Source organism: Chenopodium album, chromosome 23 (genome assembly GCF_948465745.1).
Source record: "Chenopodium album chromosome 23, dcCheAlbu1.1, whole genome shotgun sequence".
Classification (NCBI taxonomy): domain Eukaryota; kingdom Viridiplantae; phylum Streptophyta; class Magnoliopsida; order Caryophyllales; family Amaranthaceae; genus Chenopodium; species Chenopodium album.
The window spans coordinates 25,106,407-25,128,847 of record NC_137856.1 but is presented as its reverse complement, the minus strand read 5'-3'; the positions used below and the strand labels follow the sequence as shown (position 1 = coordinate 25,128,847).

Here is a 22,441-nt window from a genome sequence, read left to right as displayed (position 1 = left end):
AGAAAGAGAAAGAAGATGCGGTGCAAGGGAGAAGAGGAAGGAGAGAGAAGAAGAACAGAGATAAAATAGAGAAGAGGCGGAATGGGAGAAGAGGAAGGAGAGAGAATGAGGAGAAAAGGAGAGGAGGAAAGTGAATGGCTGGGAACGAATTTTAGGATTTTAAGGTTTATTTAAAGAGTTTATTTTTTTAAAAAAATTATATTCCGACGGAAATTTTCGACATATTTAAATATCGTCAGAAATGGTGCGGTACGATGGAAAAATCCGTCGCAAAAGTCGAAATTTCCGAAGGATTTTTATTCCGTCGGAAATTTCCGATGGAAGTCTAGAATTCATCTCCGACGGAATAAAAATCCGTCCGAAATTTCGACTTTTGTGACGGAATTTTGTGTCCGTCGGAACCATCCGTCGCTATTTGCCTGTTTTCTAATAGTGTCCGCCAAGGAAAAGAGCTCTAGGCAGTTAATGGGTCTACAAGACCAAGTTTTTATCAAATGGAGACGTAAAGCTTCTCAAATCTCGTTTGGTAGTGTTTGGTAATCATCAGAAAGCAGGGTAGATTATGAAGAAACCTTTGCTCCGGTTGGAATAATGATGATGATGTGCACTGTCTTAGCTATTGCAGCTGCAAAAAATTGGGAGCTACATCAAATGGATGTGCACAATGGCTTCTTACATGGTGATCTCAGTGAGGAGGTCTACATGAAATTGCCTCTGGGTTTTGAAAGCTCGGATCCTTCTTTAGTTTGCAGACTCCAAAAGTCGCTTTATGGCTTGAAACAGGCTGCTTGATGTTGGTTTGCAAAGCTTACCACGGCCTTGAAACAGTATAGTTTCATACAATCTTATCTTGATTACTTCTTATTCACATACACTACAGGCAACGTTCATATTACTGTCTTAGTTTATGTTGATGATTTAATTATTTTTGGAAATGATTCCGCTACATTAACTGTTTTTAAGGCTTATCTTAGTGATTACTTCAAGATGAAGGACCTTGGTCCTTTGAAATATTTTTTGGGTATTGAGGTAGCTCGTGGCACTGCAGGTTTGTTTTTGTGCCAACGAAAGTATACATAAGATATTATTTCTCAAGCAGGGCTTTTGGGAGCAAAGCCTAGTGGCTTTCTTGTGGAGCAGAACCACAAGTTGAGTCTTGCTACTGGTGATCTTTTCTCTGATGAAGACATACTGACGACTAGTAGGCCGTTTGATTTATCTTGTTGTTACTCGCCCTGATTAAGCATACTCAATTTATGTTTTGTCTTAGTTTATGCAAGAACCTCGTAGTGAGCATTAGGATGTTGCGTTGAGGGTGGTTCGTTATTTGAAAGGCACTACGGGACAGGGTATTTTATTGAGCTTTGATTTTGACTTGAATCTACATGGTTGGTGTGACTCAGATTGGGCTGCTTGTCCTCTAACTTGTCGTTCTTTGTCTGGTTGGCTAGTGTTCCTTGGTAAGTCTCCCATCTCATGAAAAATCAAGAAGCAACCCACAGTGCCAACATCATCTACGGAAGCTGAATACAGGTCCATGTCTGCCGTTACTTGTGAGCTAAAATGGCTCAAAGCATTGTTATTGAGTCTTGGTGTACAGCATCCAAAGGCAAATAAATTGTTTTGTGACAATGAGTCAGCTCTGCATCTTGCTAAGAATCGAGTATTTCATGAATGAACAAAGCACATTGAAGTTGATTGTCACTTTGTTCGTGATGCAATTACCGAAGGATTGATAACTCCTTCTCATGTTTCGGCGTTCAACTTGCGGATTTTTACAAAGGCTCTTAGAAAAACATAGTTTGATAATATACGTTCCAAATTGGGCATTGATGATCCACATGCTCCAACTTGAGGGGGGTTATTGCGGATATATTTTGAGTATCATAGGATATAATCTGTTAACATATTATGTGGCTAGTAAATCTTTATATAATCTTTTGATTGTTTCCTAATCCTATCATAATAGGGTCAGCTCTTGTATTATATATTGATTACAAAGTCATTAATGAAAGTAAGCAAGCAATTCTATTCTATTTCTCTCTAATTTAGCAGAAATCTTAGGGAGAAAAGATTCTTATTGATAGAAAATGATACACTCGTTACATATTTTCAAAATATCAATCAACTAGATAAATAAATAAATCAATGATTTAAATTGTTCATTTACATGTAATATCCAATAAACCGTTAAAAATTTATTTTTTCATATCTATCTCAATGAAGTTAAAATATTTTTAACATTTTAGATTATAATGCTTGTCCAAAAATGATTACAGTGCTTCTTTGGTGTGGCAAGTCATACCAAGCGGCAAGCTGAGACACTACAAAACACTGATCAAATAACTCCTGACCAAGCGAGTAAGGAGTAACTCCTTACCGAATAACCAGGCCTACACAACCCCTGACCAAGTAATTCCTGAGCGACGAAGTTACCATGACTGAAAAAACCTTGACCGACCAATTAATACCAGCCACACCATATGGCCAACCACAAATTTGTGAAATATTATAGTGGATTTAAACCGTGAATCATCCAATAATCTATGACTATAAATTGTAATGGTGTATATGATATTATTATTATTTTTATTTTTTTTTAAAATGTCGTTGCATATCAATATAAGGCATCCCTCCCTTATAAAAAGTACAAAACTACTCTTATGAATAGTGTTATGCCAATTCTACCCTTTAAAATATGTATTTACATATATCCCCTCATTAATTATGTACAAGTTTTTTTAAATGAATAGTGTTTGGACAATTATACCATCTAAAATATTTATTTACTTATTTGCCCTCATTAATGATAATTACCTCTTTATTTTATCAAAATGAATAGTGTTTGGACAATTATACCATCTAAAATATTTATTTACTTATTTGCCCTCATTAATGATAATTACCTCTTTATTTTATCAATTAAAAATAATGTATGGACATTTATACCCCTAAATATATTTCTCTATATATTTTCTCTCATATACTACTAATAACTAAAATTTTAATGTAAGGTTAAACCGAAAAATATTCTAGATATGGCTAACTATATCGCACGCGTTAGCTGCCCTAATTAATATAGAAAGTTAGAAACAATGTATCAATAGTTGTGTTAAATTAATCTTGAATATTAGTATCCCCACTAGGGACCATTATTATGAGTGTACGTTACTTTTGTCTCATAAAAAAGTGGAAAATAGCAACTCAAATTTTTAAATTTTAAAACAACATTCAAGATCAAGACAGCTAAAAAAGCTGTAACCAACCCTACACATAATATTTATTTTTTATTTTAATCCCCACCATAGTTTACTTAAAAATATACATAATTCATAGATCCAATAATCCACCCAAAAAACTAGTACGAAACACTAAATATTTAATTCTAATCACCCAAAAGTAAGAAAAAAAAAAGCACTTGAATCAATGCCTATGCGCGGCTACTACTTGCCGCCGGTGGGATCCCCAAAAGAATTTCAATTAATCCAATATTCCCTTTATTCTTAACATACTCTATTATTACTACCAGAAGTTGTAGTTTGCAACTAGTAATGCTAGTATTGAGATTCATAAAATTAAAAATGTTGTTGTGTAGGAAAAAAACCTGTGTTGATGTTGGTGGTTCGATTCCAGTCTACCTCAATGTCTACGACATTACTCCGATTAATGGTTATGCTTATTGGCTCGGCCTAGGGGTGTACCACTCGGGTGTACAAGGTAGTCCCTTATCGACCTTATTTTTATTTAATCATTTCGTTTTATAACTCGTAAATATGATGCAGATACCTGCAAGACGTACCTAATTGTTAGTATTGTTGCAGTGCACGGAGTCGAGTACGCATTTGGAGCACACGAGTACCCGTCTACGGGGATTTTCGAGGGCGAGCCGAAGAAATGCGAAGGATTTATATTTAGAAAGTCGATATTAATAGGATGGACAGAGTTAGGAGCAGAGGAAGTAAGGAAAGTAATGGAGGAATTCTCAAAGGAGTATAAAGGGAATGCTTATAATCTTATTACCAAGAATTGCAACCATTTTTGCAATGATGCTTGCATTAAGCTTACAGGAAATCATATCCCAACTTGGGTTAATCGCCTCGCTCGAATAGGTAAATTTGAAATCTAAACAATACTTTCAGTAGTATATAGTTTGTTAGATGATCAACTCAACCAAAAACTTAAGCTGATTCTTAAATGCACAGGAATCGTATGCAACTGTGTGATTCCGGTGAGTATAACGACGACAAGAATCCAGCAACAGAAGCATCGTAGACAAGAAAAAAACGGGAATGAACAAGTGAACAAGAACACAGAGAGCAGCTCATCAAAGAGGTTCAATACATCATCTAATTCATCATCTTCTTTATCATCTTCGCCGCCATCGGAATCTGTTAATGTTAATAATAAGAATTGCAAAACAAAATCAGTGACACCTTCTTCACCCTTAATATTGGGTTGTTCTCCTACTAGTGGCAAATAGGTACAAATTAGTAGAGTTAGAATTTGTTTTACATGGTCAACCAATTAGATGTGAAGTTGTACAAAATTAACATGTCTATTTTGGGTTTTTTCAGCATTTATCAAGTTTCATTCATCCACTGGTTTTTTTTTTTTTCTTTTTGTCTAATAGTTTATGGTTTTTTTTTATTATAATAAAATTGATGAATAATTGAAAACCATTTTTCAAAATTTAGCTGGACTTTTTTTTTTCAATCAATAGTAAAAACTTGCAGCTCCAATTAGGCGGATCAAGTCTATACATAAGTTTTTTTTTTTTTTTTTTTTTTTTTTTTTTTTGAAACAAAAAGTCTGTGCATAAGACTTAGGCCCTGATCGACAAAAATAGCATTTAGCACTAGTAAGTGCTCCGTACACCGGAGTAGTAGCTTTTAGTGGTCAAGTAATGTATCGAATAGTAATGGGTAATTACTTTAATTAGGCCCAGTTCTCTTCACCACATATTTGCTGAGATAATTTTTTTTTTCTATTTGATATTAAAAATTGGTTTTTCTGAATTTGAAATTAATTTATTTTTAAAAGTTAATGATTTTTACCACACTGAAATTAAATTTATTAAATTGAACTTATTTTAATTATATTGAAATTATTTTCATTGCGCTCAACTTATTTTTACTGAATGCAGCTATTGATAGTACAAGTATTTGGCAAAAAAAAAGTAGTTGAATTAAAATACATTTAAAAAAACACACATATCGTTTAAGCACTAAAATTGGACAAAACCTACATAAAAATCCTGTCTTTGATTAACACACATGTTATTATAAAAATTTGACCATTAATATCTTTAATTTTTTGTTGGCTTATTTTATAAAATTTTTAAATAATGAATATATACATTGTGAATCATACAACATAAGTTTGCATAACAACATGTGTTTTAAATATATTAGATTTTTTTAACAACAAAATTGATAGTTTGTCGGTAGTATTAAAGTCAAAGTGATGCACATAGTAGAGGGAGTAATATTTTTTACCTTTGAGAAAAAATTTCAAAACGCTACATCTAATTTTAAGGCCCTGTTCTCTTCATCTCATTCAAATATAGAATTATAATCAATAAATTGATTTGAGTTAATTTAAAATTTTTTCAACTTTGTACAAAAATAAGCTGGGTTAGTTCAACACAAAAAAAAATAAAAAAAATCATAAATAAATAAATAAAGAGAGAGGTTAAGTTAAAAAAAAAAAAAAAAAAAAAAAAAAAAAAAAAAAAAAAAAAAAAAAAAAACCTAATTTTAAATTAGTAAAAAGTCAGTAACTTTAAAGAATCAATATTATAGGGAATCAGTAAAAATAATTTAAGTTAAATAAAATTAATTTAAATTTGATAAAAATAATTTTAGCATAGTGTAGTACTCGTAGTATATATAGGGTCTGTTCACGTTTACTGAACTGAACTGATTAGAGCTGAACTGAACTGAACTGAAGTGAGCTGAAATGAATATTTTATGAGAGAGGGAAATTAGGAGCTCAACTGAAGTGAACTGATAGGAGCTGAACTGATTAGAGCTAAACTGAACTGAACTGAAATTAAGTAAATGGGAGCAGGCCCATAGGTTTTGACTCTGTTGAAAAAAAAAAATTATTCAATACCTAAAACGCTATCGCTAAACATAGCTACTTTAATAGGGGAAATAAGCAACAATGTATAATTATATACTCCTTTTTATGTTAAATAAATACTTCTTATAGTTCAACACTTGACTATATTGTTATTGTTATTTTTTACTATTATTCAATAACTAAGAATGTATGTTTTCAACTTTTAGTAATTTTCACAATTAGTTAAGATATTGGCAGTTCAAATGTATATGCAAGATTATATAGGATTTTGTTTTAATGGAGAATTTGCAAATTGTAGCCATTTAAAGTTCATATTTTGTAAATTGCAGCCAATTAAAAAAAATTTGCAAATTGCAGCCCAAAAGTTCGTAAAATTTGTAAATTGCATACCGATTCAACTTTTTCATCGGTTTATATGTCGAAAAATCTTCGGTTAAGGTTTCAGGGGTTATTTTAGCCCTCAGGGTTCCGAATTGAGCCCGGAATTAGAAAAAAAAATTACGTAAGTGTCTCATTTTTACAGTTTACCACAAATCGATACATTTTTGTTACACAAAACAAGGCACTTACGTTATTTTTTTGGCTAATTTCGAGCTCAATTCGGACCCCTAAGAACTAAAATGAACCCTAAAACCTTAACCGGAGATATTTTGACATGTAAACCGAAGAAAAAGTTGAATCAGGCTGCAATTTACAATTTATATGAACTTTTTGGCTGCAAAATGCATTTTTGTTTTTAAATGGCTGCAATTTGCAAAATACGAACTTTAAATGGTTGCAATTTGCAAATTTTCCTTTTTTAATTTATATATAAGCAAGATGAAGAGCTTTAATTTACCGGGCTGGAATTCCTCATAGGTCAACTGGCCCAGGTTAATAGGTTAAACAATTTGGAAGAGTGGGGGAGGGGGTAAGGGAATCCCCCCCCCCCCAAATTGTCATAAATAGAGATTGAACTTTCAATTTCATGACTGAAAGATGCTCTTCTTTTCGGAAAATATTTAGGTGACCCTAAAGATTGTCGACCTTCTAGACACAATAAAATAAAATAATAATATATGTGCAATAAATTAGAATGAGAATTAGCATAATATTATTGTTTTAATGTATTCTTGACTAATGAAAAATCAATATTAAGAGAGTTGGCAACCCTTTGGGTTAGCTGATCAAGATCATGTAGAATTGCATAAAGAGCGAAGGTTTTTTTTTTTTTTTTCCGTTTTCTTTTTTATTTTTTATTTTATTTTTTGATTGAGAAAAGAAAAGCAATAGTTAGACAAAGTTCTTGAAAAGATGATATGGTGGAAAACAAGGCCCCATGTTGCTCACCTAACGAGGCAATGAAAAAGCGGGAAAAGAGGAATGACAAGGGATGTGTGACGATATTCAATCTCAAGATTCTTAACAATTGATAACTCCTACTACCTTCATTTCTTTTTAGTTGACACATATTTCTTTTTAGGAAGTTTCTTTTTAGTTGACACGTTTCCTTTTTGGGTAAATTTTTTACCTTGTATTTACTCCCTCCGTGTTTTTTTAAGTGATACATATTGACCGGTACATAGTTTTAGGCAATTTAATTGACTTAAATAAAATAAGAGGTAAGTGGGGTAGTGGAATATTAAAAAATTATTAAAGAAAGATAGTGGGGTTAATAGTTTATTGAAAAGTAATATATGTGAGAGGAAAGATATAATAAAAAAGTAGTAGTGGATTTGGGTAGGGACCATGAGAGGAGAGAGATATAATATTTTAATGTATTGTTTTGCCAAAAAAGGAAATGTATCACTTAAAAAAACACGGCCGGAAATGGAATATGTATCACTTAAAAAACACGGAGGGAGTACAAGTTACCCCACTTGCTTTTTCATTCTCTATCACTCTCTCTCCTCTCCTTAACATATGTGCCTAAATCAAACGTGTCAACTAAATAGAAACGGAGGAAGTATTTGTTTAGCAAACATAATAAATAAACCATTATATGTAAATAGTGATAGGTGGTACGTATTTTGGGATAATATTCAACCTATAATATGGTAAAAAGTATCACTACATACATAATACTCCTTCCGTCTCTTTATTACATGTTTATTTCTTATTTTGTACGGGAATTAAGAAAGTTTAAGATTTCTTAAAACTAATAATTGGGAGTATAAATATGCATATGGGTTAGAGAGATATAGAGAAAAAGAAAAAATTATTGGGAATTAGGAGAGAGAAAGTATTAATAATTGATATTAAAGTACAAAAAAGAAAAAGAAAAAGGGTGACAAATCATCAAAAACAGAATAATATTGTAAAAAAATACAACCTATTAATTTGGTCACCCCAAAAAGGAATACAGGCCTGTGATAAAGGGACGGAAGGAGTAGTACTCAAAAAGCATTATTTAGACAATTTATCCTTTAACAGTACATTATACATGCATAATGGTACTCAATGGTATATTATAATGTACCACTGTAGGGTCTGTTCACTTTAGTTTAATTTCAGTTCAGTTCAGCTCATCTAATCAGTTTAGTTCAGTTTAGTTCAGCTCCAATCAGTTCAGTTCAGTTTAGCTCCTAATTTCCTTCTCTCATTAAACATTCATTTCAGCTTAGATCAATTCAGTTCAGTTCAGTTCAATTCAATTCAGCTCAATTCAGTAAATGTGAACAAGTCAGTTTTGCTCAATTCAGTAAATGTGAACAGGCCCGTAAAGTCGGCTTTTTCCAAAAGTTTGCCAAATTTACATTTTTACTTTTCTATATATTTTATAAATATATAGAAGCTATGCGCTGAGATGCATTCCTCATAATTGATCAACTATTTATTTATTTATTTTTATTTTAACATATTGATTTTATGAAATACTTAGATTTGTTTACGAAATACTTTCCCCCTTCTCTTAATATACTATAAATTTTACTTTATAAATTTTCACAAACATTAAAATCAGTGGCGTATCCAAGATTCACATATAGAGTGTGCACAATTATATACTTATAGAAAATCAAGTTGTAGTCAGCAAAAAATAGTTGGGAAAAATGTGTTCGATGCATGGAATTCGAACTCTAGACTAGAGATAAAATTCAAAAAAGCCTAAAAAACAGTTGGATAACCAACAGACTACACTTAATTTATTGATAAAAAGGGGCACCAAATTTTATTTTTATGTAGTTGCAGGGTATGCAAAGGCATACCCTTGATACATGCTGTACCCACACCTGATTAAAATATTATCATATATGTAAGAAAGTATTGATGCTTCTTTCAAAAAAAAAAAAAAAAAAAAAAAAAGTGTTGACGTATAGCTGCTATTTACATGATAAGTTAATAGCAGCTATAAGACCAAATAGTGGTGAAATTATATTTTTCTATTTGTACCACTATTACCAATAATGATTATAAATAGTTCTACTAAAGCACCTTATGCTCTACTAGACTACTAGTATATAATACATGTATTATAGTATATTGAAAATACTATTGTAAGTATAATAGTACATTAAATATACCACTGTAAGTATAATAGTACATTAAAAATACAACTGTAGGTCTATAGCAATAAAAAATCACAAAAATTAAGTGAAATTTATCAATTAGCCTTCCTATATGCATCCCAAACAAATAACAGTTATGCGCCTAGTTGCACTAATATATATATGCTTTCTCTCAATCTCTCCCCTCATCACATGGGTCCTTATCTTTATTTCTCTCTATCTTCTCCTCATCTTAAATTTTGTACCTTTTTCTCTTGTTACTCCGTATCATATTTGGGGAACGGATGAAATATTAATTATACTACCTCTGTTTCTTATTATGTGCAATAATGGAATATTTTATATCTCACAAATAATACCGTTTTGTTGCACATAATAAGAAACGGAGATAGTACTTCGTATTTGGTTATTAATGTGTGGGTCAATATATTAAGGCAAAATTTATCAAATGCCTTGGTGTATGAGATGACTAAAGTGAATATACTAGATTTACAAAAATTATTAAACTAATTGCTTTTGCGATTTGGATCCCATCAATTAAAAAAAAAAAAGTAAAAAGAAAAGTAAAAGGACATTTACTGGAGAAAAGGGAAATGTCATGACTAGATCATTAGGAAAAAAGAGAAAAATGGGGACCAAAGTTAGACAATATACCAAATTTATGCTCTACTAATCTGAAAAAAATTGACCTTACGCTTTACAAGTTACAATCATGCATCATGCAATATTTCAAAACGCAAAACGAAAATTCACGATCGATGAAAATTTTACACTACACCCCGGTGTAGCTTCTGCTACCTACACCCCCCCTCCCCAAGTGACGTTATTTTGAACATATAATATTTCAAAACTGAACATATTTTAATAATAGTTGTAAATGAACATATAATTATTTGTAATTGAACATTTAATTAAGGAGCATTATTATAGATGAAAAATGTATAAAATTTATAATTTTTGTACTTGTTATTGAAATTTTTGAAGGTAGCACACACTCCTTATTGTAATTGTAAGAATCATTTCCATAAAACTTACATACAATATAGCACACACTCTCATTGAAATTCCTTATTAAATTTGTTAAAATAACTAATTTATGATATAATTGGGTGCTTTAATTAGTAGTATAAAAGTGAACTTTTAAGTATATGCACATATTCATTTTAAAATTAATGCATTTACTTGTTAAAAATGAAATGATCTTGAATAAGAATGAAAATGAACATTTATCAATGCGTAAATAAACATTTATATATAATGAAAATGAACATTTATCAATACGTAAATTAACATGTATCATCTATTAAAATATGAATGACGTTATACTAACATATAAATGAACATTTAACAAAATGAAATTGAACTTCATAAAAATAAAAAAAAAATTAAAGAAATAATAATAAAAAAATAACTACGAACGATAACATTTGTTTCTCTTCTCTGAAACGGCTTCCTTCGCTCTGCAAACAAAACTGAAGATTATAGTATAATACCTATATTGATTTACATTTTTCATGTTTTATGTTTCAATTATATTTTCGAAATACATTGCAACAAAAAAATTAGTAAAACCTAGAGTTTATACTCTTTTTCAATCCAAATTTAAACAAAATAACTTACGTTTTTAGATTTTGCGCCTTTTTTTTTATTGAATTTCATAGTGCATGAAGATTTTTTTTGTGATAATTTAAAAACAATTTTGCAATTAAAGCTTTTGATGAGTGAGAACCTTGCATAGAAATGGGTGTGGAGAGAGAAAATGTAAAAAAGAGTGGGGAGAGATAAAATGAAAGTTAATAGAGGGTGTGGGTAGTACTCTTCTAAACAACAGGTTTAGAGGGGGTGTAGGGTGTCCAATCTACACTAGGGTCTAGTGTTCACTAATTACACAATCGATGGAGTGTAATTATACTGCAAGTCTGCAATAAACAAATGCACAATTCAGGCCCATTCACCTGATTTTTACGTATTTGAACTTATCAAAACTTATTCTATCTTACCTGAACTTATTTTAACTTATGTGAACTTATTTTAGTTATAAATTAACTTGGATAGCCCTATCACAACTTATTTGAACTAATTTTTCCTAAACTACTTAAATAATCTGAAGTTATTAATACTTATCTGAACTTATATGAACTTATTAACCCTGAAATAAGTAGAAATAAGGTGAACAGAACAGGGTCTTAGTCCTTAAAAGTTACGGAAAACATGCTTTACTCTTTTTTCTTCTCACGAATTGCACTTTAATGTCACAATAAAGCCCAAGACATCCATTGAGAGAAAAAAGAGATCCAACATCTATCTAAAGGCGCGGGTGAAACGATTCACCAGATCACATATGAACCAACAATTGTAAAAAAATAAGTAGGTTTGAAACAAATTTTTAAGAAACAAAGCATTATAAATGGAAGAAATATTGGGTGAACATAAATTAACATTTTAGGTTATTAGGTGGTGTTGTGTTTGATTCATGCGGAACAAGTCACTGAAGTCAGTGAACAATAAGAACGAGAAAAACAAAGTAAGAAAGGGAAAGAGTATAAAAAGGTAAATACAGCGAGAAAGAAAAAGAATACAAAAAAGGTGTGATATTTTAGAAGTGAAAGGATAACTAACATGAAAAAAAAGGATATGCCATAAATAGAATAAAACAAAGTGAGTAGAAAATAAAAAATTGCCTAAAATAAAAAGTAAATAGAACAAAAGAACGGAGGATCGTTCATTAATGTTATGGCATATTTTTTATTTACTTTTTATACATACATACATATACATATATACAAAAGAACATCTCTCTTATGTTATGGCATATATACATACATACATATACAAAAGAACATCTCTTTTATATGTGAGAACACATCTATGTTCTAATATGTTAAGGTAGATGTTCTGAAAATAAATTAAACCCATCATCTTCAACCTCAACATTCTCTCTCCTTTCCTCACCAACACTATCCAATCTCTAGTTCCTCTATCATCACCACCACCTGTTCCATAGCCTTTATGCCGTCACATCTACCACCATCACTCTTTCTCTTCTCCCCGACATCATGGCCAACACTCCCTCTCCTCTCCACGACGACCACCATCACCACATGCTCAAGAATTTCATGTGTTTTGTATCAACTTTTGAACAATTGTAGTCAAGAATTCAAGTTGTGAAGCTTAATCAAAGATAAACCAAGCTTAATTGACAGTTTAATATGTGAAATCAAAATTTTTTCATCCAACCCAATCAAATTGGGAAAATTAAAGAGTTTGAAATTTCAAGGAATTTTAATTGAACATAAGAAACTAAACAACAATTTATATGTTTTTGTTACCTTGGAAATCAAGAATAAACTGATTTCGAATCAATTCGTTATAAAAATCGAATTTCAATTCGTGTTCTATATTAATGAATTATGTTCTAAAATATTTAAGTATTTTCTAAAAATTGTTACATATGTTCTAAAATATGTTGCATATGTTCTAAAAAATATTGCATATATGTTTAGATTTGTTTTTGAGTTCAAGGTCTTAAAATTTGAGTATCATGTTCCAATTAAATCTATATTTGGAAAAGCTAAGTTTATTCTTCTAAGAACTATTATATATGTTAAGAATCATTGAGTCTAGGCTCTAAATTTCTAGGCATTTTGTTCTAAACGCTATGCTACAGAAAGTTAAGTATGATGTTTTAAATTTTTTCTCACATGTTCTAATTCTTAAATGAAATAAGATATTCTAAATTATTACTCATATGTTCTAAATTTTTATTCGTATGTTCTAAATTTTTACTCACATGTTCTAAATTTAAAATCAATTATCATATAAGTATGAATTCTCACATATGGACCTATTCTCACCGGATCCCTCCCCAATATATATATATATATATATATATATATATATATATATATATATATATATATATATATATATATATATATATATATATGGCCAAAATCTAAATATTGGGTTCAGATGTTTGGAGATTTTTTGGTGGAATTTGAGCTATGTTTTTGTGCCAACTTGAGTATTTAGGGGCATAGGGTTAGGCTTTTACCACAAAAGCTACCTTGTTTGGATACCTCTTTCACTCTTTGTTTAAATAGGAGGAAAGAGAAAGGGAGGAGGACAAACTCGCTATCTTATTTGGGTAAAGGATTGTGGGAAGGAAGGGAAAAAAGGGAGACAGGGAGATCCATTTTCCCTTTTGCTTTAATACTCCTTTTGTATTTAAATAAGTGAAATGTTTGTCTCGATATGTATGCTAATACAAAACTTTGACTGATAATATCTTTAAGTATAAAAATTAAAAATTATAACAATTGAATATTAATAAAATATTCATTGGAACGATTTCAACAAGTACCCACAAGACTATTTTTATGTATAAATAAAAAACATTAGTTAATGTGAATTACATGAATGGTGCAAAAAGCCAAAATGTTTCACTTATTTAGGTATGGACGGAGTAAGCTAAGCATAATCCCTCAAAAAGTGGAGAGATTTAAAGGGAAAATGCAGCTCAACCCCCCTCCTTTTCTTTGCCCTTCCCTTCCTCCTCTTTCCCACCCCTTTCTTTCCTTCCTTATTTAGTATCCAAATAATCTATCTCTGTACTTTATTTTTATATATTAAAAAGCGTTCCTAAAAACGTTTATGTGCCATGTGGCACCCTCGCCATGTCATCTTTCAACTATGAGCATAATTTAATAAAAATGTCTATCATGAGATTCGAACTCGCAACCTCAAAACTATGCATTAGATGTCTTACCATCTCATCCATATATTAATCATGTTTTCAATACTCGACTCATAAATATATAAGTATATGGATTGGATGGAGTTCTGAACATTTCATAATTACAATTCTTAAAAAAAAAAAATTGATTCTATTATTTGCTAATTATGATCATCGAGATAATACATACAAGCAAAAAAAATTAACTATCGTTATAAATTTTAGACATTTATTTATTTTGATATTAATTATGTCTTTATTTTCATTATATTATAAATTATATACAAAGGACATGTCTATATAATTTTTTTACAAGAACATGTTTGTATAATTAGTCAATAATTGTTTCATAAATAATTTATTCAAAGGTTCAATGAGAAGCTATTATAAATTATAAACAAATAATAAATAAATACTTCCTCCGTTTCTATTTAGTTGACGCGTTTGATTTAGGCACATATATTAAGGAGAGGAGAGAGAGTGAGAGAGAATGAAAAAGCAAGTGGAGAAACTTGTAAATGCAAGGTAAAAAAGTTACCTCAAAAGGAAACGTGTCAGCTAAAAAAAACTTCCTAAAAAGGAATACGTGTCAATTAAAAAGAGACGGAGGTAGTAAATAATAAAGAATGAACCTATCTATTCAATTTACAAGTGTTAAAAAAAATAACCCAGAGCAACGCCCGGGCTTCACACTAGTTTCTCATAAAAAAGGGGGTTGCCTCTTCTAAATCTCCCACAATTAATGAAGCCGCATATCATGTTTCAGAAGAGTAATCATAACCTTGACATTTCAAGTTAGGCCCTGTTCTTTTGAGCTTCTGGGCAGAGTAGAGTAGATTAAATTTCAGCAGAGCAGAGTAGAATAGATTTCAAGATAGCACATCAGAGCCGAGCAGAGTAGAGCAGATTTCAACATTATTATTAATACTATTATTAATGTTATTATTATTAATGTTGTTGTCGTTGTTGCTGTTGCTATTGCTGTTGCTGTTGTTACTAATACTATTACTATTATTATTGTTATTATTACTAATACTAATACTAATACTATTACTATTACTATTACTATTACTATTACTATTACTATTACTACTACTACTACTACTACTATTATTATTATTATTATTATTATTATTAAATGCATATACCATTGATTTAGGTGAGTGTACACATAGATATATGTGTATCATATTTAACATATGTTAATAGTAGAAAGATAAAAGTCAATGGTTTACTTAATTATATTAATTTCACAAAAGTTTTAAAATGAAATAATTTAATGAGTAATAATGATTTTACTTATAAATTTGTCTTAATCATATATTTTTAACCCTAAAAATAATAATGATATACAAAGTACTACTTGAAAACAACCTCTATTTTTTAATTCTTAAATTATATGGAAAGATTTGAAAGTTAATTCAACTCAATGAACTAACAACCAATACCCACATAAAATGTTTCTACACATTGTGATTGTAATATCAAATGTTTATAAAAGAAATTGTTATTAATTATTATTATTATTTATTTTTTTTGAAAGAATTGTTATAATTATTAGAAATTATTAATTAATAATATTATTAAATGTTAATTCTTAATAGTTTGAATTATTAAATATTATTATTGATAATTAATAATAATAATAATTATTATTATTAATAAGTACTAACTATTATAAATATTAGTAATTATTAAAATTATTTTTGATACTAAAAATTATCATAATTGTTCAAAATAATAAATTACTATTATCAATACAATATTAATTATTATTATTGTTATCATTAATTATTATTTGAAAATAGAGCAAAGCAAAGCAGAGCAGATTTGATTTGAGCAGAGCAGAGCAGCTCTAAAGAACAGGGCCTTAGTTCATCAAAAGGAGCCTCTTCCCAAGGGTTTGTAGGTAATCCGATTTCCATCTTTGCCATCTAACCTCAGGAATTCTTCTCGCTTGTCACATTCATAATGTGTTTTGTTAGTCAATGTATGGCACATTTAGTGGCTAAGTATTAAGATTAGTTGAATTTAATATTTATCTTTTTATTTATAGTGGTATAAACTCATCGTCGCAGCCCTTTATATATTCCAATATTTTTTTTTTTTTTTTTTTTTGACAAAAGCTAATACAAATTAAGGATTAGAAAACGAGACTAGATTAATTCTACAGAAATTAGCTACTTGGTGTGCCTGATGGACTTGTTGTCTATCCACCTTCCTGATACAACAGACTTCAAACTGCTTTCCCTTATTCTTGATTCCCTGCAGAGTCCAAAAGTTGGCCATGTTCCCATCCGTTTTTAACACCAACTGTGTAACCAAAGCTGCACTATCTGTGAACATCTCAACCCTCTTGAAGCCCTTTGTTCGAGCCCATGTAAGAGATCCTAGACAAGCTCTAGCCTCTGCACAAAAAGCTGACTCCACCATTCCATAGCTTCCACCTCCATCATATACAGCATCCCTGTTGTTGTGAGCGTAAGTCCAGCCAATACCCATTTTCTTTGTTATTTTCTCCCACGATCCATCAATTTGGATATGGATATCATAAGTTCCATGGTTAAAATTACCCAAGTTAGCAGCAAGGAAACCAGGGGGGTAAAGAGGTTCATGATTTCCCAAAATCACATCCTCTTTACTTTCATAACATTGAAGTTGTTCCCTACTTAGTTGAATATTTTTCCTTACCATTGCAGGGCCACCAGTTTCATTCCTAAAGACTCTACCATTTCTAGTAACCCATAAACTCCAAAGAGTTATAATTAGAGTCTTGATATTTACACTGTTAATTCCATCCTTGCTATATAACAGCAGGATTTGGCTTTGAATCCACTCCCTTAAAGGAGTATCATCGATTAAATTCACTGTTGGGTTAATAATACTATCCCCCCAAGCATCTCTTGCAATCTCACATTCCCTGAAGATGTGCTGCATTGATTCTATTTTCCCACAAACATCACAAGAAGTATTAAGAGTTATTCCCCTAAAAGAGAGATTCTCTTTAGCAGCAATACCCCCATGGTAAAGTTTCCAAATAAAAATTTTCCATTTTTGTGGAATATTAAGCCTCCAAATTATCCTAAAAAAACTTCCCTGTTCTACAGTAGTAGGATTGTAATCATTGCTTCCCTGCTGCTGATTTCTAAGAAATTTATAGCCTGATTTGACTGTGAACTTACCATTTGGTGTATGCTTCCAGTATTGTCTGTCCTGTTGTTCTGAGTCTGGCAATTCCATAGCTATTATCTCTTTTGCATCCCTGTCCTCAAACCATTTAGCAATCTCCACACCCTTCCAGTTCCTGGTGTTTTGATCAATAAGGTCTGACACTCTTAAGTTTCTAGCTGCTGTAATAGTGTGGTTACTTTTAATTTCAGGTATTTTACCATTAACCCAGGCATCCGAAACTGCTGCTACTTTGTTCCCCATTCCTATTTTCCACACAAAGCCTTTCCTGAAGCTTGAAACTGCTCTTATTAAACCTCTTTTACCCCAAGATAAGGCACCCTTTCCTGAAAATCGTGGTTGTAGGATATTGGAAAAATTTGCTCCTTGTGCCTTATAGATCCTAGCTATTGTCAGTTGAGGATTGGTTTGAATTCTCAAAGCCTGTTTGAAAAGAAGAGTATCATTTAGTAGTTCAGCTCCTTTAATGCCTAAACTTCCTTCAAACCTTGAAGCTTGTATCATAGTCTTCTTAACCCAATGCATTCCCTTGCCTTCTCCATTTCCCCACCAGAATCTTGTAATTATGGAGTTGATTTTGTTTGCAATTGACATAGGAAGCTTCAGACATTTCATTACATGTGAAGCTATACTTAGAAGAACCGTATTTATTAGCACCAATTTTGCTCCTTGAGTAAGGTTCAGAGAATGCCAAGCCTTTACCTTTTTCGAAATGTTATCCACCAAAAAGGAGAAAATCGTGCTTTTCTTTCCCACCATGTCAACTGGAACACCCAAATGTTTTTCAAAGAATTGTACCTTAGAAACTCTTAGTATACTTCTAATATTATCAACAATATCTTCTCTTAGATTCGGGGATAGTTTAATAAAAGATTTCTGCAGGTTCAATTGTTGACCCGAGGCATCTCCAAACCTTTCAAGAATGTCCTTGACTGCCATAGTTGACTTCTCAGTTGCTTCAAAGAAGATCATTGCGTCGTCTGCAAAGAAAAGATGTGTAACAGCAGGCGCTCTTCGTGACACTTTAATTCCTTTGAGACCCTTTATATCCTGTGCAAGAGTGAGCATACGAGACAATATATCCATACAAAAGAGAAAAAGGTAGGGAGATAAGGGGTCTCCCTGCCTAAGACCACAATGTGGTTTGAAGGTATCAGTCGTTTTCCCATTCACTAGTGCCTTGAAAGAAACAGTAGTAACACACTGAGAGATCAGTTGTAACCACTTTGCAGTAAACCCGTACGCCTCAAGCACCTTTAGTAGAAAAGTCCAATTAACTCGGTCATACGCTTTAGACATGTCGATCTTCAATGCTGCTAGCTCAGCTGTTTTCCTGGTATTAATGGTGTGCAAAAGTTCATGACTGAGTAGAATATTGTCCTCCATATGCCTCCCAGGCACAAAAGCGTTTTGAAAGTCTGAAATCAACTTAGGGAGTAGACCCTTCAGTCTGTTCACTAGGCATTTTGAAATGCACTTATATATCGTATTACACAAACTTATAGGTCGGAATTGAGTAGCATACTCCGGAGCTTCCAATTTTGGAATCATAACTAATAGTGATTGATTCCATTTTTTAAGGAGAAAACCCGAGCTAAAAAATTCTGTAACACTTTTAAACACTTCATTTCCCACTAGATCCCAGTTTGCCTTGAAAAAATCTACAATTATACCATCTGGACCTGGCGATTTATCAGCCTGGAAGGAGAAAACAGCCAACTTAATTTCTTCATAAGTGAAGGGAGCGTCCAATCCTTGTTTTTCACTTGCTGAGAGAGTCGGGAGAGCTAATTGATTAACAATAGCTGCTGTCTTGTACTCCTTAGAATCTGAAATTGCAGGTTGCAGCGTGTCTTTTAAAGATAGAATAATTTGTTCAGCTACCTGATCATGTCCCTCCACCCATACATCCTCACTATTCTTGATCATAGTGATTTCATTTCTTTTCTGTCTTTGCTTGACTCTGCTATACATTAGCTTAGTTGGACAATCACCAAACTGAATCCAGTTTTGCTTGAGTCTTTGCTGCCAGTACCCAAACTGTAATTCACAGTGAGTCATGACTCCTCTCAGTCTATCCATGTAAATGTTACCATCTTCACTAGTAATAACAGAAGTACCCAAGAGTTGTAGATCAGCTGTGACTTCCTTCCAATTTACACCCCATACTTTCTTATGTAGAAGACACCACCTCTGCAATTTAGTTCGCACTAGCTTTAGTTTATGAGACAAATTATAGTTTGCAGAACCCTGTATGTCCTGCTCCCAGCATTGCCTAATAATGTCAATAATTTCAGGTATGCGAAGACACCATTTTTCCAGTTGGTAAGGTCTGTTTGAACCCTTCACCTCAACTGAAGTATTATAGGTGATTGCAGCATGATCGGAGACTGTGAGGGGTTCATTGATAACTCGTCCTTCTGGAAAATTCTCAAACCACTCTCTTGAAACATATGCACGATCCAATCTTTCCATAATCAGATCATTTCCATCTCTTTTATTACTCCAGGTAAATCTAGGACCAGAGAAAGGGACTTGCAGCACATTTCCCTGTAATCTCCAATCCAGAAATTCCTCATCACCTCTTATAATTGGGTTACCCCCCAATTTATCATCCAAATTTTCCACTTGATTAAAGTCACCAATAATCAAATGGTTAGGGTATCTATTTTGTAAGTTTAGTAAAGTATGCCAAACTTCTACTCTATTATCAACACTAGGCTCTCCGTAAAAGAAAAAGACATACTTAATATCATCATTTAATTCCACGATTTTACAAACAATGATATTTTTTGAAGAAAAGACACAACTAACACTAGCATTAACCCAACCTAAGACTAAAAGGCCTCCTCTAGCCCCATCAGCATCGATTCCACAACAAAAGGAGGGATTACAAGACCTTAATCTTTTACATAGATCATTCTTACACATCTTAGTTTCAGAAACAAAGAGAAAGGAAGGGTGTTTATTCTTAACTAGCCACACTAGATAGGGAATTTTCGGGGCGTGTGGATCATTTAAACCTCGAGAATTCCAGGAGATGAATTTCATTTAGGGGTTGGGAGCTGATCTGGTTCAGCTTCCTCACCCTTTTGTTCATCTAAGATTGAATGTAAGATGCTAAGTTGAAACTCCCAATCCATGTCTTCCATTTCCATTGACCTTGTTGAGTTGACTTCTTCACTTTTGAGTCTTTTGCATCCACGAGAAGTTGAGTTAGTTTGAAGTTCCTCACGTTTGTTCTTTCCTCTTTTGACTATATCCTCTCCCACACAAACACCCCAATCTCTTGCCATATCAACATCCGAAATTGCTTTAGACTTGAATTTTCTAGTCCCATTTTTATCCTTATACCACAGACTGAACCCACCCTTCTCTGCCCAGCCATTCAGTATCTTCAATCTTTTGCTTCCCCTCCAGGCACCACCCAACTCTGCTTCTCTTAGGTTGCAGTCAGCAGCTGAATTTGTTCTTCGTTCAGGTCTGCTTCTCCTCTTTTTATTTCCCCATTGCATCATAGTAGAGTTTGAGAGATCCTGCAAGTTAGTAGAATCCAGCAGATATACAGGTGTATTTGGTGGTGCATTTTCAGTAAGTTGGAAGTTACTCACATCCAAATCAAACAGATTCGGAGCAAAACCAACTTGCTCTGTGATTCCTTGATTATTCAAGGTCGGATCGCCAAGTGAATCTTTGAATTCCTGTAAGAGAGTAACTGATCGCGCCAAACTTCTATGAGCTTCAGTAATATATCCGTGCGTTTGCCTCTCAGTACTATCTAAACGCTGCACACATGGTTGTGTAGTTGAGGAGATTAGGGTCATTCCCCTGTTTTGATCCCTTACTTCCCATTGGTTACTTGCTTGGTTAGTGACATCCTGCAACAAACCCGATCCTCTCTGATTGATATTCATCAATTCTTGGAAAGGAGTAGCAGCCCATTCTACAATTCCCAGTGATTCAAAAAGTGTTGTTGGTGTATCTCGTGCTCCACGAGACGACTCACCAACTTCATAAGTCGAGTTTTGAACATTGATTCCCAAAGACAGATTAGTTCTATCACTACTCATATAGTTAAAACGAGTACTAGAAGGCACAACCCCATTTTCTCTAGTTAGAGTACCTGTTCTAGCACCCAGCATACAACCAATAACCCCAAATCGATCTCTATCAGCATCACTATAATTGAGGTTGTGTGAGATTGAATGCATACCTCTAAGAGAAGTCCCATCACCAGCGATATTCCCATTCACAGCAGAATTGATAGGTTGAGTTACCTCCTCCATTTCCTCATCCATTGGGCTTTTTGATCTCCTTTGCCTTCCGGGGTGGTATTCAGCATACGGATCCTCTGCTAAACCCAACCTTCTTCCTGGAGATAACCTTAGAATCGGAACATAGTTACTGGTATGAGTGTGATCTTCACTTGTTCCACTCACATCCTCATCCATAATCTCCTCCGTCCCTGAGAAGAATTGCTCTGAGTCATCTTCACTATCAGATGACATAACATAGCCTCTGTCTCTCTCCCACATTTGTCTTTGCTCCCACATTGGCATATCCTCTGCCTCTTCGTACATTCTCAGATTAACTGCTGTGTTCCTGTACCTGTATCTATCAGGTAAGCCTTCAATAAAGTTAGTATAAAATAGGTAGTTTCCAGGTCCATATAGCACCCTTAGACCTTGCTCTTCCACCTCCTCCAATCTTCTTCTCAGCCTTCTTGCTGCTGTTTCCCTATCCAGGAAGCATCTCGAAGTGGTATGACCTGCTCGACCACACATTTTACAGAATCGAAAGATTCCCTCGTAACTAAAGTACACCCATGCCACTATATCTCCTTGGATAGGTATGTAGCACCCCGGGATTAAGGGCTGTGAAATATCTATTAAGAGCTGCGCTCTTAATTCTGATGATGCTGGTAAGCCAGATCCTGTATGTTCTAGTT

General features: G+C 32.7%; 2 protein-coding genes across 2 annotated transcripts; one reads left to right on the top strand and one right to left on the bottom strand.

Moving 5' to 3' along the window:
• Positions 1-3,327: 3,327 nt before the first annotated feature.
• On the top strand, positions 3,328-4,598 carry LOC145608705 (deSI-like protein At4g17486). The gene is made up of 3 exons (XM_081664312.1): positions 3,328-3,717; positions 3,822-4,109; positions 4,203-4,598. Exons 1-3 carry the CDS (start codon positions 3,552-3,554, stop codon positions 4,478-4,480), a joined length of 732 nt encoding a protein of 243 aa, XP_081520438.1. The 5' UTR covers positions 3,328-3,551; the 3' UTR covers positions 4,481-4,598.
• Positions 4,599-16,440: 11,842 nt separating this feature from the next.
• LOC145607185 (uncharacterized) lies at positions 16,441-20,424 on the bottom strand. The gene has a single exon (XM_081662924.1). It carries the CDS (start codon positions 20,422-20,424, stop codon positions 16,441-16,443), a length of 3,984 nt encoding a protein of 1,327 aa, XP_081519050.1.
• Positions 20,425-22,441: the final 2,017 nt, after the last annotated feature.